This window comes from Sarcophilus harrisii, chromosome 2 (genome assembly GCF_902635505.1).
Source record: "Sarcophilus harrisii chromosome 2, mSarHar1.11, whole genome shotgun sequence".
Classification (NCBI taxonomy): domain Eukaryota; kingdom Metazoa; phylum Chordata; class Mammalia; order Dasyuromorphia; family Dasyuridae; genus Sarcophilus; species Sarcophilus harrisii.
In genome coordinates, this window is record NC_045427.1 from 197798851 (window position 1) to 197826328 (window position 27478).

At 32.3% G+C, this 27478-nt stretch overlaps 1 protein-coding gene across 11 annotated transcripts in view; it reads left to right on the top strand.

Annotated features, from left to right (window-relative positions):
- The window catches only part of SPAST (spastin), a 94494-nt gene that overhangs the window by 37231 nt on the left and 29785 nt on the right, over nt 1-27478 (top strand). For all 11 annotated transcript variants that reach the window (XM_031951234.1, XM_031951230.1, XM_031951239.1 and 8 more), the window contains 8 exons: nt 9369-9556; nt 10321-10454; nt 10734-10827; nt 13500-13574; nt 15784-15855; nt 20570-20645; nt 25205-25296; nt 25461-25540. In XM_031951234.1, coding sequence (XP_031807094.1) covers nt 9369-9556; nt 10321-10454; nt 10734-10827; nt 13500-13574; nt 15784-15855; nt 20570-20645; nt 25205-25296; nt 25461-25540 — 811 coding nt within the window. The remainder of the gene's footprint in view (nt 1-9368; nt 9557-10320; nt 10455-10733; nt 10828-13499; nt 13575-15783; nt 15856-20569; nt 20646-25204; nt 25297-25460; nt 25541-27478) is intronic.

Below are 27478 nucleotides of genomic sequence, written 5' to 3' on the forward strand. Positions count from 1 at the left end.
TCAAACAATTCCACTGAATCTTTTTGGAACAGAGGAAATTTATTATACTTGATTGGTAAGTGGATGGCAAAACTAAGAAGAAATCAAATGCTATAGAATTTTTAATCTATTAATTTGTATCATTATCTGGATGGTTTTGTATACCTTCCTCCTCCCCCCTTTTATGTCTAGTGAAAGTTATTGCTCACTGTAAAATGTTGTATTGAGCAATTTAGATTAGATGTTAGAAACCTCCCTGGCTCTCTTATAATGATTATGAAATACTGAACTATAGGAAGGATAATAGGAAATATAGGAAATATAGGAAAATATAGGATATAGGAAATTCTCTAAAAGGCAGATATTTTGCTGAACTGATTTGGGATATTTTACAATATCATTTTTACTATCAAATTTTGCTGGTACCATAAATTTGATTAGATTATTACAGAACCACAAAATTGAAAGGGATTTCAGAGGCTCATTTAGTTAAATTTAGAAAACATCTAGTTCTATACCTTTACCCAACAGTCGTTTTGATTGGAGTCCTTTTGTGAGAGCTCTTTTCTACTTTTTCTGACTAAAAACTATGCAAGTACACCATATGTATCATTAGATCTGCTTCTGTGAATTTTCTACCCCCTGCTTTTAGATTTATCCTCTGTGGCAAAATGGAACAAATACTTTTCCTTATGATAATCCTTCAGATACTTGAACACCATTGCCATGTCCTCTCTAGTCTTCTCTTCTCTAAACCAAGCATCTTGATTTCCTTTAAAAAAAAAAAATCCTCATGTTATGATGTCAAGGCATTTCATTTCCTGCTCACAAACTATTTGCATTCTCATTTGTTGCTTTTAAATTTTTTTCCATATTTTTTTCCTCAACTTAAACACCAAATAAAACAAACATTTCTATATTCAGTGGACATGAAAGATCCAAATGTCCATTACATAGAACTTGCTTTTGTTTTTTATGTGTATGACAAATTCAGTATACAACTCTGAAAGTTGGAATTTCTTTCTTTCTCTGAAAACTGTTCATATCCCTTAACAGTTTGTCTCTTGGGAAATGGCTCTTAAGAATTTGAATCAGTACCTTATATATCTTGGATATGAAACCTTTATTAGAGAAATTTGCTACAAAAATATTTTCCCTCATAAATTCCCTTCAGATGTCAACTACATTGGTTTTGCTTATGCAAAAACCATTTTAATTTTATGCAATCAAAATTATCCACTCTCTTCTGTGATCTTCTCTCTTTCTTTAGTCATGAACTCTTCCTGACCAATGTATAGTATAGTTGTGAAAGGCAATTTATTTCTTTCTCCACTGATTTCTTTATCATTTGACTTTTTAATGTCAAAGTCATTCATATATATACATATATATTTGCATGTATAAATATATCTATATTTCTCCACTTTTAGCTTATCTTTGGTTTATGGTATGAGATGATGATTTATACTAATTTTGGCTAGAAGTGCTTTTTAGATTTTCCAGCAGTTTTTGTCAGTCAATGAGTTCTTATCCCAGTAATTATCATTCATCTTTTGGCTTATTGCATATGAATATTATACTACTATGTCCATTTGTTTCTAAATGTTGTGTTCCAAGTCTGTTTACTTGGACAACCTTTCTGTGTTTAATTCAATATCAAATCCTTTTGCTGATGGCAGTTTCTTAATTTAAGTTCAGGTAACTGTTAGCCTTCCCTCCCCCCAACTTCCCACTTTTTTTCATTAATGCTTTATGTTTCTTGATCTTGTGTTACTCAGGGTGAATTTTATTATTATATTTTTTAACTCTTTAAAGTAATTGATAGTTTAATAGGTATGATATTGTCTAAGTAAATTAATTTAGGTAATCACTATACACTTTCAGAATTAGCTTTTTTATTCTTAAATATAATGTCTACATTTATCCACAGTAAGTATTCTAGATATTTTTTGTGCATGACAGAGTCCATTAGTACAATTTTTTCTTTAGTCCTGGCCACTATTCTCTTGGATATGGTAGTTATATTGATGGAATTTACTTTGTGATTTTCACTGTTTTCTTTATTCTTTTGGCTGTATTCTTTTGGGTTTCCACGTTGCATTTTTTTATTTGTTTTTTTTTTTTTTTTTCTTATTTTATTTTTAAGATCTCTAGGTTGGGGGAGGGAGTTCTTTTTTTGTGGCAGTAAGGGTTAAGTGGCTTCCCCAGGGTTACAAGTGCTAAGTGTCTGAGGTCAGATTTGAACTCAGCTCTTCCTGATTCCAGGGCTGGTATTCTATTCACTGTTCTACCTAGGTGCATCAAAATCTCCAGATCTTGTTCAGTTGAAATAGTTTAAAGCATGACTTCCCCTATTTGTACTTTTAAAATTGCTTTTTGAATTCAAGTTTAAGATCTTTTACTTTATCCTTTAAATTCTTTAGTATTAGATATGGCCTAATGTGCTAAATTTGAGATATTTTTTGCATCCTATCTTTGTTATACAGTAATCTCTGCTTTTGTCTAAATTGATACTGCTTATAATTAAAAACAATTATGAACATTGTTAGGTAATTTAAAACAGTATTAGATATAATCAGAGGGTTCTTTTCAGCTCTAAAACATAATGGTGCCATTAAAAATATTTGTGACTAAACAGGGAAGTTGGTTAATCAGTAATTATATACTATTATATTTTTAAAAAGGGAAAAAAAATCAAAAGCATCCAGGGCTAGATAGGTCCTCTCAGGGAATTTATAAAAGAATTTAGACTAGTCTCTCACAAGATGAAAGAGTTGTGTTATCACTGTTGAAGAGTGAACCTATACCCATGAGATTATGAATCTGTTGAAATGGAAGTATCCATTTATAATGGGGTTTTTTGAGTTTTAGAAGTTTTTATCCTTTTATTAGGTTATCTATTCAGTATAAAACACTGTAGGGTTTGGGATGAAATAAAAGTTCCATATATGATATACTTGTTTTCAACATCTTCATTCCTTTTGCAAAAGTTCTCCATAGTCATATATATATAAATATATAAAATATATAAAAATAAAAAGCTATCATTATATATAATGATAGCTTTTTATTTTTCAAAATATATGCAAAGATAGTTTTCAACATTCATCCTTGCAAAACGTTGTGTTCCAAATTTTTCTCCCTCTCCCTTCTTCTAGACAGCAAGTAATCCAATATAGATTAAACATGTGCAACTCTTCTAAATATATTTCCATATTTGTCATGCTGCACAAGAAAAAACATATCAAAAAAGGGGGGTGAGAAAGGGAAAAAACTAAGCAAACAAACAACAAAACAGGTGAAAATTACTATGTTATGATCCACATACAATCTCCATAGTTCTTTCTCTGGATGTGGATGACTTTTTCCATCACAAGTTTATTGGATTTGCAAGTATATGTATTTCTCTGCCTCTCTCTCTCTCTCTCTCTCCCTCTCTCCCTCTCTTCATCCCTAAATCTCTCTACATCTCTGCCTCTCTCTACTTTTCTCCACATCCTTTTTGCCTATGGACTCAAAGCTGGTTATTTTATATTTACTCTTTTCTGAGATTACCCCATGCCTAGCCCACTCAGCACTGCGTAGGTGGATCCGCAGAAGGGAGATACCCGGAGTTAGTGCTGTGTCCTAAGAAAAGATCTAGCAAAAGAACATCTAGCAAAAGAACACACTCCCCACCATTTCAAGGAAATACCTGTAAGACACAGCCTCCTGCCTCAGAGACCAAGCCCCTTTTTACCTCCTGGGTCTACCCTACCAGCTGACATGGCATACATACATGGCAATCTTCAGAAGGAAAGTCCCTAACAACTTCATTTAGCATTACTTCATGTAAGTCTTTCCAGGCTTTTTTCTGAAATCATCCTGCTCATTATTTCTTATAGAACAATAATATTCCGTTCTATTTATATACCATAACTTATTCAGCCATACCCCAGCTGATGCGCATCCACTAATTTTCCAGTTCCTTGCCATTACTAAAAGGGCTGCTACAAACATTTTGCAGATGTGGGTCTTTTCCCCTTTTTTAATGATCTTTTTGGGATACAGAGCCAATAGAGACACTGCTGGATCAAAGTATGCAGTTTGATAGCCCTTTATGCATATTTACAAATTGCTTTTCAGAATGGTTGGTTCAGTTTACAACTCCATCGATAATGAATTGTATCCCAGTTTTCTCACATCCCTTCCAACATTTATCATTATCTTTTCCTGTTATCTTAGCCAGTCTGAGAAGTGTGAAGTTCTCCATGGTCTTTAAGCAATTTTCTTTCTTTCTTTTTTTTTTAAAATAGCATTTTATTTTTTAATAGCAACTTATTTCATTTTAACAATTACATATAAAGGTAGGTTTCAACATTTCCATTTTTGTGAGATTTTGAGTTCCAAATTTTATTTTCTTCCCTCCTAAAGATAGTGTTTGTGACAAAAAGACTTACCCAAATTGACTACTACAGAGATAACTCATAGAAAGCAGAATTATTTATTAGAATCTTGAGAAGTGGACCCCATCTTGGTCTGTGAGCCAAATTCACAACAGGAGAAAGCCACTCCCTTGAAAATGTTCACAGCTTTTATACATTTCAGACAACCTCCAAAATCCCACCCTCTATGTGGTGTTGTGATTGGTCACATAAGTCTGTATTCCCCTAGTAGGTCAGTGGAATGTAGTAAACAAGGTGATATACAGGTTCTTCGGCCACATATATGTTTTTAATCCCTTCTTTGGACAATGGACTGTAGTCCAGGCCTTATCTAAAATCACGTGACTCTGGAGAAGCTGAAACTGAGGCCTATAGACTTGATCTACTTTAGCTAATAGTCTCTGATCAATATGTGCTTAATCTGTAAGTTCTTCACCTTTCCACACATAAGCAATCTTGATACAAGTTATACATGTACAATCATTTGAACACATTTCCATATCAGTCATGTTATAAAAGAAAAGTCAGAACAAAAGGGAAAAGCCACAAGAAAAAAGTAAACATTTTTTTTTTGTTTTGAAAATAAAAACCTTTAATAAAAATGAAATTTCAAAAAAAACTATTATAGATTATAGGTGATATTACTCTTATTGCATCAAGCCCAAGAATACTACAGGATTTCTTCAATGAAATTTATAGTTATTCCAAAGAGCTCAGCCTAGCAATCCACATAGGAAAAGCCAAATGATTGGAAAATTCCTATTTTCCAAAGCATGCCATACAACTAGATGGGTGGTCTACTCAGCCCGTCCATCAATACATCAATCCATTAGTTGGACAGATACTGCAAGGTGGCAATAAACTGTGCCCAAAGTCGAATAGGAGCAAAAGATAGGGATCAATTACATTTAAGAACTTGAACAGTTCTTTTAACAATTTTAAGCACCATAACAACACAAAAATTCATTTTTATTAACCCTCCTTCCCCAACTAGCACTCTTTCAGAAAAAACATTTTTTTTAAAATAGATTTTTTAAAAGGTGAAAATTGTATTGTGTGGGACATTGACCCTTACCCAAATTAAAATCAGAGATCCTCGAGGTTAAAAAAAAAAAAGTTAAAAAGCATTATCATCTGAATAGAAAGGGGATCTCCCAACAGACAAGATAATTAGTAGAGAAGGAAGATTTTACATTGAACACTAATGCACTAATTTTGTTTATAATAACTGTTGATTTCAGTATATAGAGTATTATGACAATTTGTATTCATCTTCATTAGTTTTCTTTGTCCATTTGTTCTTTTTGTTACTCTGTTCTTCTAGATCTACTTTTTTTCCCCTTTATATAATTTCATAAAGATCTTTCACGTCTTTATGAAACTATATAAAGGGGGGAAAAAAAGTAGATTCCTTGTAGCCCTCATACTTTAACTACTTAAGAATCTTTTATAGGCACATCTAGGAGGTACAGTGGATAAAGAATCGGGACAGTGGGGCAGCTAGATGGCACAGTGGATAGAGCACCAGCCGATGGAGCACCAGCCTTGAAGTCAGGAGGACCTGAATTCAATCTAGCCTCAGAAACTTATTACTTCCTAGGTGTGTGAAGGGGAAGTCACTTAACCCCGATTGCCTTAGGAAAAAAAAAAGTCAGGAGTGGAGTCCGTAAATCATGAGTTTAAATGCAATCTCAGACAATTACTAGCTATGTGATCCTGGGTAAGTCATTTACCCTGTTTACCTCAGTAATCTCATCTGTAAAATGATCTGTAAAAGGAAATGGCAAGCAAATCACTCCAATATCTTTACCAAGAAATCCCAAATGGTTTTTGAAACCATTTTGAAACTAATCAAATGGTTTATGAAAAGTCAGACACAACTGAAAAGACTGAACAGTAACAATAACATGAAAGAGAGTAAGCAGAGAGACAATAGGGAATAGAGTGAAACAATTAGAATTCTTCAGCTACATAAGGATAAAAATTGAGAGAAGATGTAATCAGGTTTTTTTTTTTAAATTGTGAAAGATGTGGTTTGGTTAAGCCTAGATTTGTTTACCCAGAATACTATCAGTAAGGAGTAAGATTTGAGAGGGTTTTTTTGTTTTGCTTTGTTTTAATATTAAAGGAATTATTATTAATGTATTTGACTAATGTTAAATTTTTTAATAAAATGCTACATATTGAAGTTAGAGATTGGCGTTAGAAACACTTAGAATAAAATGCTACTGCTGATACTTAATACTGTTATGGACTTCTAGGTGAATATTTAACTTTATGTTTAAAGCAGTTTCCCCAGGAGTAAGTCATAGATGCATTGTAATTTGTTTTGTTGGGGAAAATTCACATTGAGAATTAACTTACACTGAGGAAATGACAATTTCTTTGTATATTAAATGTTACTATACTTTATATGAGCTCAATTTGTTAATAAATTAAATGGATAGGAAATTTTCAAAAGTCCAGCAAGGGTTTAAATTAATTATTGATTGACATTAGGAGTTTGGGAAGACATTTGTACTCTCATATAAAACTTCCTTTTACTGTCAGTTAATAAATGAATACTGGGCTCAGTATTCTCACCATTATGATTGCCCAGGAAATGAAAACTGAAGAAGAATTTGTAATCACTGATTATCAATAAAAAATTATTTGCATTTTTCCTTCTATAATATGATTGAAGAACTTCTGCTTATGTTTTCTCAGGCTGCTAGGCTTTTGATAGTAGACCTAAAGTTGCTTACATTCCTAAATCCAAAATAATTGCTTTGGGGATTTTCTGCTCTTCTTTCTTTCTGAAAATTGAGCATATAGTCTTATATTTTTTTAAACATTCTTTTTTTGATTAATTTTTCCCTCTCTCTAGTCCTTTCCTTACCCATCAAGAAAGCAGACAGCATGATACCCATTATACATGTGTAGTCATGTGTGAAGTATGGGCTAGCTCTCTAGAGAGCTTCAGGGTCAGTCAGAGTCAGGATAAATCAAAGTCCTTGGTCTTTAGGAGAAGAAGTGAAAGAGGCAGGCAAGCAGAATCCTGCATTTTCAAGTCCAGAGCCACCAGCCTCCCTCCTCCTGCTCTTGCCACAAAGAGACCCTGGCCTTTCTCACCCCACCCTCTAATCCTTGCCTAGGATTATTTTAACACCAAACATTCAGCCAGGCATCAACTGTGAGAGGAGCCATTTGTCCAAACATATGCTAATAGACTCATTGTCTCATATTGAATAGGTAATTAGCCTTAAGTGCTTGGTTGCCTGATTCAAGTACACCTATTCAGATTTTCTAACCTCTGCAGTAATGTAGAACATTTTCATGTTCTCCATGCTGAGGGGGAAAAAAAAGAGAGAAAGTTTTAAAAATATACTTCAATATACACTTAGAATTCATTAGTTCTCACTTTGGAGGGGAATAGCATTTTTCATTATGAGTTCTTTCAAATTGTTGTGGAGTGCTGTCTTGATGTGGTAGCTAAGTCTTTCACAATTGATTATTGTTACAGTTCTTCTAACTCTGCTCACTTTAGTTTGTATAAGCTCATGTAAGTCTTGTCATGTTTTTCTGAACCCATTCTACTTGTTATTTTTTATAGCATCATAGTATTCTCTCATAATCACATAAATTGTTTTATTCAGCCATTCCCCAATTAATGATCATCCCTTCAATTTCCAGTTGTTTACCATCACAAAAAGAGGTGTGTGTGTGTGTGTGTGTATGTGTGTGTGTGTGTGTGTGTGTGTGTGTGTATAGTGTGTATGTATATTGTGTATTTCTTTGGGATACAGGCCTGGTCATGATATGCCTGAGTCAAAGAGTATACATGATTTTATAGCCTTTTCAGCAGAGTTCCAAATTGTTCACCAAAATGGTGGACCATTTCACAACTCCAGTTGTGCGTTGGTGTCCCAATTTTTCTACATAGCCTTCAGCATTTTCCTTTTCTGTTACGTTAGCCAATCTGATGGATGTGAAGTAGTATCTCAGGATTGTTTTAATTTGTATTTCTTTAATTATTAGACATTTGGAACATTTTTTGTGATTATTGATAGCTTTAAAATTTCATCATCTAAAAACTGCCTGTTCATATTCTTTGACCATTTATCAAATGGGGAATCTTTGAGCATAGGTTATTGTATATTGAATATGTACATGTGCACACACACATCTGTATGTGTATGTGTGTTAAGTCCTTTTAAACCATTTAATGTCAGAAGAATTTAAATTTATAATCCTATTCATTAGCTATACCAGTTGCCCTGGTGTATAGGCGTACAATAGTTGCCATACTAGGTAATTTAAAGTTCCATCTTTAATTTTGAGTATTAGGTTAAATATAACCTAACATACATAAACCTAACTTTACATGAAACAATAGTTTTATGTAAGACAGAAGAATGAAATTTTGAATAATGGATTTTAAGGATACTCTGCAGCTAAACTGATGTGGATCTTTTAAAATGTATTGTTTCTAACATGTAATTTTAATAAAAATGCAGTTTATATTATATAATCATTGTCTTTATCATAAATACTAGCTTTATTTATAATGCTAGGATGTTTGTGTTTTGAAAATGCCTATGGGACATGTAGTGCGGTGAATAGAGCACTGGCTGTGGAATTAGGAGGACAACCTTAGTTCAAATCCAGCCTCAGACATTTGCACTTATTAGCTATGTGACCCTGAGCTAGGGATTTAATTCCATTATCTTACCAGAAAGAGAACTAGAAATTTTAGAACTTAGTTCAGTACCACTTTTTATACTCCAGTGTTATAAAACAGTTATCTTATATATTTTGTTTCTTAGATTTTGAGGGGCAATTTTAATTATTTTGAGTAGAGAAAATATTTTGTGTGATTATAGTTTGATTTTGAATATTAGACTGATTAGTAAACATGTTGCAGTATTTAAGTATTAACTGTTATAGAATTACCTGTTATTAAATGTTTTCACTTTTTTCTTTTAGAAAGTGGAGCTGTTCCCAAAAGAAAGGACCCATTAACACACACTAGTAATTCACTTCCTCGGTCAAAAGCAGTTGCAAAAACTGCATCCACAGGTCTTTCAGGTCACCACAGAGCACCCAGTTGTAGTGGGCTATCCATGCTTTCTTCAGCTAGACAGGGGACTGTCCCTGCAACTACATCTCATAAGGTACTCTAAAATTGTGGCCTAACTTTCTGTGGCACCACAAGAGGAAACTTAGAAATGGTTATGTGTCAAATTTTATACATATGTGCTTTCTGTAACCAAATAGTTATGTTCCTAAAAAAAGTAAAGTTGCAAGCTGTGTTTCTGAAATTAGATTTCATTTAAAGTGCAGTTGGGAACTTACTATTAAAAGGACTCCTAATTTTGATTCTTGAGTGTCTAATTTGTCTTCATATATTGTGTTTACTTACATAGCATTCCACTTTCATTTGAAATTCTCATTTTCCAATCATTGAGATGTACAGTAATGTTTCTTATAGATCTAATCTAGCCGGTGAGATTTACTTCATATATAAAATTGTGATTTCAAAAAAGATAATTTTAATATTTAACAATTAAATTCTTTTGGACAAAGTTTACCCCAGACCTGCCTTACAATAAATATGTTCAGAGTGAAAAAGTATTTAGGCAAGTTCTGCTGGGATTAAATTAAGTATGATACTTCAGATTGGAAATACTTAGATGAAAAGCTATGCATCTATGGAATAGAGAATCTGATTTTGAAATATTCTTTTGCTAGTGTGGTGGGCAAAAATAAATTTTAACTGACAGAAAGAAGTAAGTGACTTTATAAGTGAGCATATGCTTAATTTTTATTTCACGGTTTAAAATTTTTAACCATCTGAAACCTTAAGGACAACTTGTTAGGAAGGAATATAAATGTTAGATTGTGTTTGTTTCACAATTTAAAACCTTATTTTTTTAAGGGCACTCCCAAAACTAATAGGACAAATAAGCCTTCAACCCCTATGACTGCTGCTCGAAAAAAGAAAGACTTGAAGAATTTTAGGAATGTGGACAGTAATCTTGCTAATCTTATTATGAATGAAATTGTTGATAAGTAAGTTATATTATTGAATTTTTTTCTCTTCATCAGTTTAAAATTCTTATTCAATGACCAGTGTGCATTCTGAGTAAATAAAGTTCAATGTTTATATACTTTTTATATTTTTAATTTTCATGATAGTTTTTACTTGGTAAAGATGATTTGTACTGTTGTTAAATATTTAAATTAAACATGAAAATTGCTAAATGTCTGATAGATTGTTAGTTATTGATTATTTAGCTATAACTATGAATAGATTTCCAACATGAGATTAATATTCTTTTTCTTTATCAGTGGAACAGCTGTCAAATTTGATGATATAGCTGGACAAGAGTTAGCAAAGCAAGCATTACAAGAAATTGTTATTCTTCCTTCTCTTAGGCCTGAGGTAAGGAAATCATTAACATTTTCCTCTAATATCATGCAATTTGGCATTCGTAGAGACAGTAAGCAAATGCCACTGTGAATAGTACAATTATATTCACATGTAATGTACTATTATGACATGGGAAAAATAGTAAGATAGATAAGGGAGTAGAAATCACAATACTATGTGCTAGTGCAAAATGATTTGTTATGTAGGTGAAGAAACAATATTTACCATTTTTCAGTTATTAAAAATTGTTTTATGGCTTTAGGATTATAGACTATTAGCTGAAAGGGGCTTTAAAGGGAACTTAATAGAATGATCCTAAACAATTAATGTTTTGATAAATTAAATCAAAATAATCATAATTAGAAAAATAAAAGAGAACTTCTTTGAAATCTGGCCTTAATAATGCTTAGGAATTAACTCTCCAAAGTCCCTGAGCTCAAAAGTGAAGAAAGGGACAGTGAAAGGTAGAGAGACATCTGAATTCCCAATATACTTCTTAATTGCCATGTGGAAATTAACAGTTTGCTGACTGGGGTTCTTCTTAACATATATATTTCATACATACACACTCACACACACACACTCTATCTTAGGGTTTTGAATTTGAACACTTAATAAAACAAGACATGCAGTATATATGTGTTTCTATTTCATGAGCACTACCAAAAAACTTAAAAGATTATTTTGTGCTTTTCAAAACAAAAATATAAACATTCTTTTCAAATAGAAGAATTTGGGGAAGCCTTACTTGTTAAGTCTTCATACTTTTTTTGAGGAAACTTAATAGTACTAATCAAGGCAAGTTATTCTTTTTAGTGTTCAAACTATTTCTTTTGTTTTTTCTTTGTATACTTCTTATGGAGAATGAGAGCTTATTTTTTTGAAAGGCAGTGGAAAGAGCCCTGCATTTTAAGTCACAGGACTTAGTTCAAATTCCCTCTTTTTCTGTCACTTTAGTGTCTTTGTGGTCTTAGGCAAGTCATCCTAACTTCTTTTTCTTGTTTCCTCATCTGTATATAAAACAATTTAAATGAGAGGACCTCTTCTGGCTGTAGATCACATGATTGTGCCTTCATTTGTAGCCAAATCATATCAATTTGACTAACTTCTGTCAGCAGTTATGTGAGAGAATCAAATGCTTAAAGACTAAGATAATATTCCTTGAAGTATTGTAATTCATTAAATGTAATTTTTAAATACTTCCTGAGGTTTTTTTTTGTTTTTTTTTTTTGGTTATGAAAATTCTAAACTGTAATGGAATTATGGAGAAAAATGATTCTATCATCTCTCAGATTTTCAGGAACATTCCTGTTGAAAACAGGAGAATTAAATTTTTCTATGACCTTGTTACTAGGCATATTCCCAAAACAGTAACTAAGATCGAATAAAGGAACATGCCAGTGTTATGACAATTATGTTTATATTATTGTAGAATTATGGGTAACACAACAGATAATCTAAACAGTCTGAATGATTTCAAAAGAATGGATGATATTCAAGCATTGTTTGTTTCTAGATTGATAGAAGGTGATTCTTTAATCAGTCTTTGCAATGGTTTTACATATATTTCATATATTATCAATCTTCCTCCTAAGGTTGTTATGAAAATCAAATAAGATAATTTGTCTAATATTTATTAGCATAATGCCTAACACATAGTAGGTGTTATGTAAATGTTAGCCGCTGCTGTTGTTATATTCTCAAAATAACACTAGAAGATTGGTGATCTTTCTTATTTTGATTTTACTGGTGATCTTTCTTATTTTCATTTTACAGATGAGGAAACTGAATTTTAGATAATTAAAGGATTTACTCTGAATCTCACAGCTAGTAAATATTTAAGCCAGAATTCAAGTTCAGATCTTCTAACTACAAGTCTAATATTCTATTCATTATCTTCCATATCTTTTTATATATACCTCTCTTGTGGCAGTAATCATTTTCCACCTTAATAATTATTTGTTTGCTTTTCTTTCTATCACTTGGTATAAGGTCTTTGAAGATAAGGAATTTCTTGTTTATTTTTTCTCTTTCATAATGTTTAACCTTAAGGAAATTATAATCTAATTGGGAATAGAAGCAACTTAAAATACAATATAAAAATATTATTATAAAAACTTATAAGAGGTCAAATTAATAATTGAATTAACAATAGAAGTAAATGTCATAGTGCATTATGATGTTGGATTTCAAATGAATGATTCAAATATAAGTGCTGTTGGAATTTTGAAGCCTGGAATTTTCAAGATCATCCAGGCTATAAATGCCTCCCTAGAGGAAATAAGGTTTGAGATGGGTAAGGCTTCGAAAGAAGGAACGGAGTGAGGAATATGGAGGCATGAATGGATTTGTTGATTTAACTTGAAAATAAATTCAAAATTTTAGTCAGTGATAGTCTCTAGTGAGTTGATATGTACTAGCTCATTTTTATGTAACCTGTTCATATCATATTGCTTTTTCTACTTAAAAGTGTATTGTTCTCTTTACTAACATCTGTCTTCCTGGGTTTCGAATTCTGACATTGTCTGTCTTATGTCTGAATGAAAATAATTAGGAAATGTTTATCTTTATTTTGTAAAGTAATCTTTTCTATTTGGTTAGTAACTGTTTCCCTAGATTTAATGATTATCATCTACCTGTAGAGCAAAGTTTTAAATTAAAATATGTTCTTGTATTTTTAAAAGTTATTCACAGGACTTAGAGCCCCAGCTCGAGGATTATTGTTATTTGGCCCACCTGGAAATGGAAAAACTATGCTGGTAAGAAATGCTGTTATATTTTTGAAACTTCTATATTTGGGAAATTTGGAAATATATTCCAGAAATTATTTTTCTTTCCTAGTTAGTTTCTCTGATTTTTCCTTTGAAAAGATTTATTACTATCCAGCAATGTTAGTAATGTAACTATAAAATAATACTAAAGCGGGAGAGGGTTTAATAATGGAAAAAGGTGAGTTAGACATATAATCCTATTTCTCCTTTCTCATTTAATAATATGATCATTGGCAAGTCAACTAAACTGTTCTATGCCTAAACTGGCTTATGATAACCTTATGAGATTCATAATGCAAATGTTATTGTCCTGATTTTACTGATGAAGAAAGTTTTTATGTTCCTTAGAGAACTGTGTAAATGAGTTGGAGAATCAGTAGTAATTATTTTTCTTAATAGTTGCATCCTGTGTAGTATTTCATAGTTTTTCCTTAATTGTAATTGAGTACACTTATCCCTTCCACATCTCTGTTTTCCTGTTTTTAGTTTCAATATATCACAGGTAGGCATGTCAACAGACAATCACAATGTCATGAGATTTATGTGAAAACTTTGTTTATTACAAGAAAAATGAACATGCATGTGGAACTCAAAAGATTCACAGTCCTTATGGAAGTTTGCATATTTATGACAATACAGCCAAAGGAAGAAGAGAAAGCAGGAAGGGGGTTGGCACAGGAGGAGAAAGGTGCAACAATCCCTCCCAGAGGAGAGGAGCAAGGCAGTGGCAAAAGCTGCATTCTTTTCCCTTGGGAACCACTAGACTATCAAGATAGAGAGGTCTGCTTGTCTTCCAAGGACCCCAATTACCCAAGCATTTTCCCCAGACTGGTACAGACTGGTGCCTGTCTTGCTTCCAAAGGACACAGAAGGAATCCAGCTTGGGGTATAAAGAATAAATTATGTTGGATGGGGGTGGTGCAGGGTTCATCTTGGACACATGCCTCCTGCATGCTCTGGATCCAACGTTTCTGGAAAATATGGCAACTCAAAAAGACAAATTCAGGGGATTCCTTAAGAGCCCTTAACATCTATAAAACATTAAATAGGCGTTTGGGTGGGGGGAGTTTTGTGGAAGCTGCATATAACACAAAATCTGTGACCAAATACTTAGCCCAAATTTTACAATAAGGTACTATAAACATCCCATAAAAGAAAAAAAAAATTCAGAACTCTCCTGTGGTACAATAGAGGGTCAAAAAATTTTAGGCACATTTTCCAGATTGCAGGGATGCTGTATCCCCATGATGTGGAAAGGATAACTATTTTCTTTTTGTTATGTTTTTTCTGCTTCCCACCTTTTCTCCTAAAAATCTTGTAAAAAGATTCACATAAAGGTTAGCATGTAATCTGCTCAGTATGTGTTTTTGGACAGCTGAAAGAAATAGTGGAATAATTTCATTTTTTAAAAGCTCTATATAAAAAGGTATAATAAACAACAAGTTAGAGTGGCTATAAGACTGGCTTTGAAGTTAGAAAGTCCTGGATTAAAGTTCTGCCTCTAAAACATATTAGTGTGTACCATTGGGAGTCACAGTTGGTGATTGCACGCAACTTTGTTAGCCAACAAATTGCATGGCCAGTCTATGTCTATGGAACAAGTATTCATCATAAGTTCTCCACACCAGTGAAATCATATCTAGACCAAATCACAGTATATAACCATATGTACCCTACTGTGTTGAATACTTTTTAGGTTTTAGCTATTTAGCTGATTAAAAAATAATTAGCAAGAATTGTATAATGTTTATACAGAAACCTGGTTGTCATAGTTGCCAAGACTTTTTCATGTTATGTTTCCAAATGTTTTCTGTTTTCTTAGATTTTTGCCCCCCAAAAAAGAGAATGGGAAATAACCTGGCACTGTTTTTTGCTGGCAACTCAACTCCCTTTATTTTAAAGTAGCATTATCATAATAGAAAGGAGAAAAGCCATTATCCTCTTAGAATTTTTCCATCTAGCCCTTTTGATAAAAAAGATTTAAGAGGAAGTTTCCCTTTTTGCTTAAAAGAGAAAAATCATAATTGTGTTATAATATATCCATAGTTATGTCTTCAATTTTGAGAAAATCTTTGTTAGCTATTTTAACATCCCAAATTAGATCTTTTTAAAATAGGGTATTGTGATGCTAAGTCCTTATTTTAATATGTGGCTTTACACTTGCTTTTTTTTTTTTTTTTTTTTACATTTTTTAAAGGCCAAAGCAGTAGCTGCAGAGTCCAATGCAACTTTCTTTAATATAAGTGCTGCAAGTTTAACCTCAAAATATGTGAGTAACTACTTTCAATATTTATTAATTTGTTAAAATATAAATTTAACATATTAAATGCTAATAATGATAATGTAAATAAGAATATTTTCTTGGAATTTACTTACTTTAAAGATGCAATAAGTTATAGAATTAAAACTAGTAAGTTCACTTGTTTTTGTCACTCTATTCTCATTATTTCCCTTTTGTGAAACATAATCATTTTGCCATATCATTTCAACAGATGTTATTATTAAGTGCAAGCATCAAGTATACAAAGTAAAGCATCAATCATTGCCCTCAAAGAACTTGCATGTCTTCTGAGAGAATACAATATGTACAAAGTAAATAAAAAAACAAAAATATGAATAATGTATAAAAAGTATCTTCAAGAGAGAGAGAGAACACTAAGCACTAGTGAGAGGAGATCAGGGAATATTTCATTCAAGAGATAGCACCTCAGGGTGAGTAGGTGGCCCAGTGACACTTCCTAGCTGTGTGAGCCTAGACAAGTCACTTAACTCCAATTAACCTTAGCAAGAAAAAGAAAAAGAGGTAATCTGAAATGTCCTTTAAAGGAAGCTAAGGATTCTATGAGGCAGAAGTGAGGAGAAGTGGGAGCCTGCTTCAGCAAAGATAAAGTAGGCAGCAGATGGAGTCATTTATAAAGGGAATAATTTATAGATTAGTTTGATTGAAATAAAACTTCCATAAAGATAAATAAAAGTAAAATAAGACTGGAGAGCTAGATAGTAACCAGATAGCAGAGGGGTTTACATTCCAGGATAAAGGTTTTATTTTTATCCTAAGGGGAAGGGAGTAAGTAGATAATATTAATTACTAAAAAGGAAACACCCAGATTCTCTGGAACTCTTTTCTCCCCAACCCCAATACTCGGGTTTTATATGTAGCTTTCCTAAGCTTCACCCTTATTTCCATCCTGTTATATATATATATATCCCAATTTTGTCTCTTTTTTGCTTTTGCTTTATGATGTCCATGATGATATTCTAAAAAGAATTTAATTGATATTAGTACATTCAATGGCAAGAGCTTTAAGAGTACTATTGTCTGATGTTACACAATAGACACGATGTCAGGCAAAATCGTGAATATCTTAGTTTGACTTTTACTTTGTTTTCAGTCAGTCAATAAGGACTTGCCATGTGCAAGGGATATTGCTGAAGTACCAGGGTATTCAGAGACTAAATTCGCCTCTTTCAAGGAGTTTATTTTCTAATTGGAGAATAAATGTATACATATAGAAGTATAGGCAGAGTGTGTATTAACCCTAATAGCTAGGGAAACCAAGAATGGCTATCTGGAAAAGTTGGTACTTGAGTTGAATCAACAACCTTTCTACTGTGCCAGGCCCTTTGCTAAACTCTGATGATACAAATATAAGCAAAAAGAGAGCTCCTGACCTCAAGGAACTTACTTTTTAGTGGAGGAAAACAAGATATAAAAAAGCTGAAAAATAGAAGGAATTTAAGGAGGGACATAGCCATGGTGGGATTATGGATTATAGTGAAGTCTAGATGATGAAGTATGACTAGTCTGAATCCTTCCTCCAAATGGAGGTTCTGAGTAGAGCTGACCAGTAAGAGAAAGGGGCCATAATACTAGAACAAGAAGCACTTGAGGCATAAGCCAGAGATGAAAATGGAATTAATTCCAGGCATAGGGAACAAAACACAAAATAGAAGATGGAGTGTATTGTTTAGTGAAATGTAAAAAGACTAGAAAAGTACTAAGAGGCTATGTTGTGAAGATCTTAGGTGCAAACTAAAGGGTTTATACAAGGTGTCCTGGAAATCTGAGGGCAGTTTTAAGGTACTTAAGCTTTTAAAATGTAGCTATTCACACTAAAGCTTAATGTTTTATCCTAGGAGAAATAGGGAGTCACTGGAGTATATTGAGTAGGAAAGTAACAAAATCAGACTTGAGTTCCAGGAAAATTGATGTAGATAAAGCCTTGAGTCAAGAGGAAATGTAGGCTTCTCAGTAGTCCAGGTGAGAGGTGATACAAGCCGGGATTAGCATGGTGAATTATAATTCTACTAGAGAAATCTCCAGTAGCATTTACCTTTTTAAAATTACATAGTAGTATGAAAAACATGAAAAATTACAATAGCTAGTAAAACTTAAGACTTTTAAATAGTTAGGAAAATAATACATTGTCTATATCAGAAGTTAGATACCTTGTGTTTTACTAAGAGGAATCGTTTGAAGATGATTTCGTCACTTTGTATATGTAACTTTTTTAATTGTTTCTTTTTGCAAAAAAAAAAAGAAATAAAATTTATAGTATGGTTATACTTGATATAAAAACTTTAATTTCATTTATACTTAGATATGTAAATGTGTGTACTATATTAGCTTTCCCAGAGATAACTTGGATTTTAATGTAAGTTAAAATGTTAAGCCACAGAAAATGGTGGAATTTTAGCTATAGATGGCAGATCAGGGGATCAAATAATTCTGAGGAAGAAAGCCTTTCAGCTTTCCCTGAAGTCATACAATGTTATGGTTGTTCTAGATATTGATGTGGTTTTGATTGTAGATTTCTTTGATGAAAGTATGCATATAAGTTTTGTACCCATGGTGAGTGAAATGAATTCTTAAAGCAGCTGAACTAAAATTGTTTTCTGATAGTGGATTTGTCCACTAGTACTTTCTAAAAATTATCCTACAAATTCAGTTGGACAAATGTTTATTAGGGTACCAAGACTTTTGAAGTTAACCAATTTAATGTCATATTCAAATGACTTCCCAGTCTTGGTTTAAATGCCCTTGAGAAAATCTTATCTCTAAGGATAGCATGTTAGCCTGTTCAATTATTGGACTGTTAGTTATTACAAAGCTTTTCTTTATATTGAATTCAGATATATGCATCTTTCTAACTCTTTATTCAGCCTTCAAAAGTAGCACAAAATAAGACTGTACTCTCTTCTATGTGTTACCTTTTGATGAAATTCACCATAATTGTCCTTAGACTATTTTCAAAGCTAAATATGCCCAGTTTCTTTAACTGTTCCTTAAAAATCAAAGGGCCTAGCCTTTTTTCATTATATTTGTTTCCCAACCTCTGAGGATACAAGTCAATACTTTTTAAAAAAACTGATAGAACTAAACATATTATTGCAAATGTGTGAGCAACATAAGATACAGAAGAACTGAAAAACTTTGGAAACTCTGGACTTCACTTTTCTCATTTGTAAAATGAAAGGGTTGAACTAGTGTTTTTTAATGTGCCTTCCAGTTCTAAAATGTATAATTTATATTATTTCACATTGTCCAAATTATATTATATTAAATTTCCATTAACATAGTCCAAGATTATATTAGCCTTTTTTTTATTTTTTTTATTTTTTGTTGTTGTTGTTGCCTTTTTTTTTTTTTTTTTTTTTTTTATTTGCCTTTTTTTTTCAGGATTTTTTCATGGGTAACTTTACAGCATTAACAATTGCCAAACCTCTTGTTCCAATTTTTCACCTCTTACCCCCCCCCCACCCCCTCCCCTAAATGGCAGGATGACCAGTAGATGTTAAATATATTAAAATATAACTTAGATACATAATAAGTATACATGACCAAAACATTATTTTGCTGTACAAAAAGAATCAGACTCTGAATTATTGTACAATTAGCTTGTGTAGCCTTTTTTTTAAACAAAAGCTTTTGAATATTGAATGTTGATAAGTTTGTGAGCAAGTGAAATCCCTTAAATCTTTTACAAATATTTGTCACATATCTTTTCTTACTATGGTAAATATGGATAATTTTGTATACACAGACAAATATTAACTTGCAAATTTATATTTTAAAATGTACCAGCTTAAAAATTACCATTCATGATCTTGTAACAACTAGAAGTATTTCCTTCATTAAAGGAAGAATAGCAGATCCAAAAGAAAATGCTTTTAGAAAAAGATCTGAAAACAGTTAAAATTTTGGAAGTATTTTGATTAGCACAATTTAAATGTTTAAAATAAAGGCACCGTGAGATGTAGCATGCTGGATTTTTTTTTAATCATTTAGAATAATTTTTTTTTAAGTAGTCATTACCCTATTAGAACTTAGCTACTGCATGAAATATATAAAGTAAAACAATCATTAAAGCAGTTTTGTACAAAGATTGAATATCTGTAACTTTGAGCCAAGTCTCTTTGACCAAATACCAAGTTCTTTTGATGATAGAGTTAAGATAAGAAAGGAGATGTATCACAGAAACATATTTCCAGCTAGGCTTGTCTATATGCCAAGGCTCCATATGCATTATTAAGGCATTTGAGCAAGGCCTAACTTGACTGAATTTGGCAATAAAGGAATTATCTGAAATTTATTGTCTACTGTTGGTATTTATGATACTAACTGCCTCCAAATTTTTCACAGGTATTATTCATTGGGAAATGTGTTCTCTTTCATCCTCCCCCCCCTAAATATATATATATATATATTATATATAATACTAATTCTTATATACTCATCTATTCTTTGCTCACCCTCCCAAATTTTTTTTGTTCACAAGGGAAAGAAAACAAAAGCGTTATTCTTTTTTGTTTTTAATCTTCAAATTTGAATTAAATCTTGATATTTCCTTCTTCCTCTGCTCCTTAAATTTATATTGAAACAAAGGAAAAAATCAGGTCTATTTGCCCTAAAATTGCAGTCTTAGAATATGAATGATTTTGAGGCAAAATGTGTAACAAAATGTTTAATACTTTGTTTTTAGGTAGGTGAAGGAGAGAAATTAGTAAGAGCTCTTTTTGCCGTGGCTAGAGAACTTCAACCTTCTATAATTTTCATAGGTAAGACCCGTTTTCCTGATAAATAGCGTTTAGCAATTCCCTTTCTTCAAATATGATAGAGCTCTTATTTTTTTTATTCTATTAATTTATTTATTTTCAATAGTATTTTATTTTTCTAAATACATGTAAAAATAGTTTTCAACATTCGTTTTTGTAAAACTTTGTGTTACAAATTTTTCTCCTTCTATTCCTTATCTCTCCTATCCCCAAGACAGCAAATAATCTGATATAGGTTAAATGTGTAATCCTTTTGAACTTATTTCTTTATTTCTCAAGTTGTGCAAGATAAATCAGACCAAAAGGGGGGAAAAAATCACTAGAAAGAAAAAAGCAAAGCAAACAAAAAAGATGAAAATACTATACTTCAATCCATATTCAGTCTCCATAGTTCTCACTGAATGCAATTAGCATTTTCCATCCCAAATTTATTGGAATTGTCGGGCTCTTATTCTTTCAGTACTTAAATATGTTTAAAATATGGGTACACATAGCACCCTATCAAAAACTCTTGCTTTCTGCTTGACTCTTATTCATGCCTTTCTATAAATTTTCTACAAGAGATTCACCCAATATGCTGAGGAGCTCCAACTAGATCTTTTGATTTTATATGTATGCCCATGCAGCATGTAGGCTATCCATCTATAAATAACTTATAACAGGTCAACCACTTTTTCTATTCAGAAATCTCTGTTAGACTTTACATAGCTTTGAGTACATAGTGTATCACTGATAATGTGCTGCAGTATGTTTACCATCACACACCTTACAATTAACCTTGACTTAGAATTTTGATTCCTCATGACTTATCTATGATTTATAGTGAAAAATTACTAAAAAGATAGTCATATTAAAAGGGATGAGAGGAGGAAATTTATAGTAATTAAGAGCAGTATAGGCATCTTGTCCATTCCTTTCTCCTTTTCAATTTGGAGCCCAATTCATTGTCCATCTACCATGTTTGCTAGTTAAAGTATGTGACATGCTCTATAGATAATCCAAATGACTGTATATTGTAGCCTGGTCGATATGAATTCTTCATCTACTTTATATTTCTTGCATGGATAGTTAGGCCAAACTCTTTTGAGTGATTGTGGATTTCATTTTGGCTGCTCTGCAGTGTTATGGGGTTTGATGCACCCTCCAGTATATCATCCACAAACAGGAGCATCTGGAGGACCTCATCTATAGGGAATCACTCTTCCATTTGGACTTTGTACTGGACATCCTCCATGACAGTGACAAACATCTTTGGTGAGCATATGTCTCCCTGTTTTATGCCTCACTTAATATTAATAATCAGAGGATTGTCAATACTTAATCTTATTGTTGCATCTTTCAAGAAACTTTGTATGATCTTAATATATGATTGGGAGACATTTTGATGAAGGAAACCTTTAAGAATTCCTCTGCCAGAGTAGATGATTTTTCATTCAACAAGCAGGGTTCTTTTAGGCTTGATACTTTTCAATCAACTGTTTGACTAAAAAAAATTGTCTGTCACAAAGTATAATTTGTAATCTACCTTCTCTTCTTAGTTCTTCATCAAGAATGTCTTTTGTGTATGTAAGTTCTCATAAAGTTATTGTGGAGTTGCAAGAACAGACAAATTGGTCATTACTAATAATCTAGTTCTCTTTTTCTTTTCTTTTAATAACATATTTGATTTTTCCCCCCTTTCAAATTCCTTACAGAATTGATCTTTCAGTGCCCTTAAGGTTGTCTCTTAGTTTTCCATCTCTTTTCTTTAGTGCCATTTCTATAGTCTCATTAATTATATTAGGTATCATGATTTTAACTTCTAAATTGTCACCATTTTTGTTATAAAAATTATGTAATTCTTTACCTCCTCCTTCCTTTTTTCATTCTTTGTCCTTTCCTTTCCTTTCTGTTATTCTGTCTCCCCATCTCTCTCATAAGCTCAGTCTCCCTACTGATTAAAATGGAAATTTTGATATACTTCATTTTTGATCTGAACCAGTTCACCCCTTTTTAGGATAATTTTTGGCTCTCCTTTCATCTCACACCTACTCCAGAGTTCATCATGTTAATACTCAGTTTAGTGCAGATACCTGGTGGGCGTATTCCAGTGCACCTCAAAAATCTCAAACTTGAGAGATCAATCAGCTTCATTCTCTCAATAATCCCTGATAGCTGGGATTATGTGTGTTTTTCAAATTATGGATATTTAAATGTCTGCCATTCATAGTTTCCTCATTGTGGCAATTGACTTTATTTTGATTAAATTTACTATGGAAATGGTAATTGTGTCTTTGTCTATTTATTTCCATTTTTATGCATTAAAGGGTTAGTTAAGTAGGTCAGATTCAAAATATTAGCATATTATAAGCATTTTTTTCTCATTTTTATTTTTCTAAATTTATTGGATTTTGACCTTTATAACTTAACAAGTCAGTGATCTCTGCGTATAGATTAGTAGTAATCAGTCATTTTTTACCTATTGAAGTTTGCAAAGTTTCATTTTTTTTTATGATGACATTCAGTCTTTACCATGCCCAGAGTCTCATGATTCTCTTCTTGAAGAATATATTAATAATTTATAGGCATGTGATTTCTGAATAGAAAAATGAGCTTTTGACCTTTGTTATATCTTTCAAGATAATGGAATCATATTTTTCACCATCCTTTCCTGCAGTCATCTTTTCATTGAAGACTCCTCAAATTAAAGTATACTTTGATTTATTTTAGGAAATATTTAATAAATTTTCCATAAATTTCTCTACCATTGTATCATTTGTGACAGAAGTTATCACATAAATTGCCAGTGTGTTTGGTGATACTTTTGCAAAATGGTCCTCATGTTTTATAGTACAAGATGATGAGATATCCTTTGAAATTATGTTTCTTTTAGCTTTTGTAGGTGTCATAAAACCTCTTTCTTTTTTTCTTTTTTTAAATTTTTTAATAGCTTCTTATTTACAAGTTATATGCATGGGTAATTTTACAGCATTGACAATTGCCAACCTTTCCCCTACTTCCTCCCCTAGATGGCAGGATGACCAATACATGTTAAATATATTAAAGTATAAATTAAATACAAAATAAGCATACATGTCCAAACCATTATTTTGCTGTACAGAAATAATTGGACTCTGAAATATTGTACAATTAGCCTGTGAAGGAAATCAAAAATGCAGGTAGGCAAAAATATAGGGATTAGGAATTCAAAGTAATGGTTCTTAGTCATCTCCCAGAGTTCTTTCGCTGGGTGTAGCTGGTTCAGTTCATTACTGCTCCATTAGAACTGATTTGGTTCATTTCATTGCTGAAGATGGCCAGGTCCATCAGAATTGATCATCATATAGATTTGTTGTTGAAGTATATAATGATCTCCTGGTCCTGCTCATTTCACTCAGCATCAGTTCATGTAAGTCTCTCCAGGCCTTTCTGAAATCATCCTATTGGTCATTTCTTACTGAACAATAATATTCCATAATATTCATATACCACAATTTATTCAGCCATTCTCCAGTTGATGGGCATCTACTCAGTTTCCAGTTTATAGCCACTACAAAGAGGGCTGCCACAAACATTTTGGCACATACAGGTCCCTTTCCCTTCTTTAAGACTTCTTTGGGATATAAGCCCAGTAGTAACACTGCTGGATCAAAGGGTATGCACAGTTTGATAACTTTTTGAGCACAGTTCCAAATTGCTCTCCAGAATGGTTGCATGTATTCACAATTCCACCAACAATGTATTAATGTCCCTGTTTTCCCACATCCCCTCCAACACTCCACATTATCTTTCCCTGTCATTCTAGCCAGTCTGACAGGTGTGTAATGAAAACCTCCTTCTTAAAAGAACTTAGGAACAGTCTTTCAAGAATGAACATATATCTTTTGGTTTTATAATGAAAATCCCAGTATTTATATGATTCTTTTAAATGTTACCAGTATTTTCAGTTTCAGTTCAATGGACACCTAGTCAGAAATCAACAACCTCACATTTAAAGTACCAACAGCTACATTAATATTGTCTTAGAACTTTTTTGTTGTAAGATAGTTTTAATTATTTGATTCATGCACTCTTTTCATTATTTCCTACCACTGTCACCATGGCTGCAATAGTAAATTTGAAGGCTATTTTGGTATTTCTTTGTTTCATACATTGATATAGTCAGTGAATTCATTTTTAACTAGTCATTGGAAAACAGATATAAAAATTGTATCAATAAAACATTTTTTAAAAAGCAGACCTACTTTGTTACTTCAAACATTTTCAGCATGGTAGAACTAACAAGAGAGTTTATCTATTGAATAAGTCTTTAAAAAGCCCAGATATTTCTCTGTGCTCCTAGAGGACATTGGAATAAGACTTTTATGGAGGAGAAGAGATATTAGTCATAACCATCAAATATCATTCACGATGGAAAAGTTCATAGTCATGTTAAAGAGTACATGATCATTTTAAATTGGTTTTCCTCTGTTAATAACTTTTAACATTTAGCTCTTAAAACAAGAAATAAACTTCATAGAAATAATTTTAAATGATTTGGATAGTTTGGTCATTGATAATGGTATCATCTTTGTCTTTTTCAGATGAAGTTGATAGTCTTTTATGTGAAAGAAGAGAAGGAGAACATGATGCTAGTAGACGTTTAAAAACTGAGTTTTTAATAGAATTTGATGGTGTAAGTGTTGCTTGTGATTTTTATTATTTGTTTTGACATAAAGATTTTCATTCTAAATAACCAAAATTCCAAATATGATTTTTGTGTGTATTATCTTATTATTAATATGTATTCTTTTATATCATTTTAAACCTTTAAAAAATTTCTTTTGATTCATCTCATAGGTACAGTCTGCTGGAGATGACAGAGTCCTTGTAATGGGTGCAACTAATAGGCCACAAGAGCTTGATGAGGCTGTTCTTAGGTAAATATTTGTTTGTCTTTTCTGTATTTTTAAAAGCTACATTACACTTTAATTTTACTTTACCCTCATTTGCCTTCTCTTCTTCCTCCTGATTTTCTATCCATTAATTATGAAGAATTGATAATTATTTTTTTTCTTGTGATTTTTCCTTTATCCTCTTTGATTATCAATTATATCAACTTTTTGAAGGTAGACCATATTGTTGTTAATGTTTAATTTTTTTTTTAACGTAGTGCTTCACACAAATGCTTAACTCCTCTTAAGTTAGTCATAAGGACTACTTAACTAGCAGATGAGCGTAATTAATTTTTTTCAAACCTAAAGCCACATTTTCTTTTCTAATTGAGAATTAGCACCTTTACCCTCACTTTTTTCTTCTGTATTAAAATATAAATGGGAATTATGTGAATATATATACTGATTTGCTATAATACATTCAAACTCAAAATTCAAGATTCAAGCTCAAGAACATATTTATATATTCTATAGAATTTCCTTAGAAATAATAATCCTTAAAAATAAATTCCACAGAATGGTACCTTAGACTAATTGCCACATTCCATCTCAAACCCCATCCTCTAGAATCTGCCAAAAATGTTTTTAGCAGTTATACAATTTTAATTAACTTTATTTCTGTAGACCCAACTTGGCGAATGCTGGATTCACAGGAAAGAAGTCAAGTTTTTGCCCTTTTAAGGTGATAATCAGGGATGTTAATAAATCTTTCCCAGTGTTCTTCCTAACTGCGCCTCTTAAAAGTTTTTCTTTCTGGTTGCATTTAAAATCTTTCAAGATAACAGAATCTTGCTCTCAGACATTCTGCAAACACAGAGGTGTAGACAGACAAAATGACAAGATAAATACAATTAAAATACTTATAAAGTAAGATGTATTATAATTTAAAGATCCTTTCTCAGGTAATTTTTCTAGTTCCAGGACCAAGCATTCCCTTTGCCAAATAATTCTCAATGTCTGAAGAGATAGCCCAGGGGTGGATCTTTAGGAATGAAAACAGCTTATTCTATAACTCATGACCCTTCTCTTATCCTTTAGTGTTCCCCCCCCCAAAAAAATACAAGAGAGAGAAAAGGCTTGTATATCTTAAATCCCTTATTTTAGGGTTTTTTCTGCCCAAATGTCCTTATCCATTACTGTCACATCCTTCCCCATTGAACTACTTTAGGGAACTTTGCCTGGAAAGACTCCTCCAGTCTCTTCCCTATCTTAGGTACCTTTGAATTCCTTCTCCATCTCTAAGTCAAGTGTATTTAGTAGAGCTTAGTTAATCCAGACTAATTGACTCCTCTTTTAATCATTTTCTTAACACTTTCTTATAATTTCTTATCATTTGCTAATTCTGACTCACCCTTTTGAAATGTTGAATTTTTGTTGGATCTCCTTCTTTATGGAGTAGACAAGTGCCCAAACAACAAAGCCACAAACTTGGAAGGGGTATTCACTTTGTTCTTCAGGAGTGTGGTCAACCCCAATCCGATGATACCATCCCGGATGAGCCCCCATATTGTTATAAAATTCTGAATCCCCAAAAAGGTGCAATAAATGAACAACCTCAGGATAAATAACACAGTTTAAACTTTTAATTGACTCCTGCAGAAGTGTGTGTAAAAATTACATATGAATTCATGTAGTGATACAGAAAGGAAAAGTACCTTTTATACTCTAGAATTAGTCCTACTCCTCCCTTCAGAATTCTGGTTGGCCAGATCCCTTCTTGTTGCTTAGACATGTTCCTCCTCCCTAGTCATAACATCCCATGTTTAAAAATGGCAACTAGCTCAACTTTGAGGTGTGTCACATAATATGTAATGAAACAATTAAGCAAACACAATGAAGAAAAGGCTTTTCCCAGTCATTGACCTAACCAGTTTAAGCCAGTTTCTAGCCCAGTCCCCTTTATCAGGACTTTGTAGTTAGGCT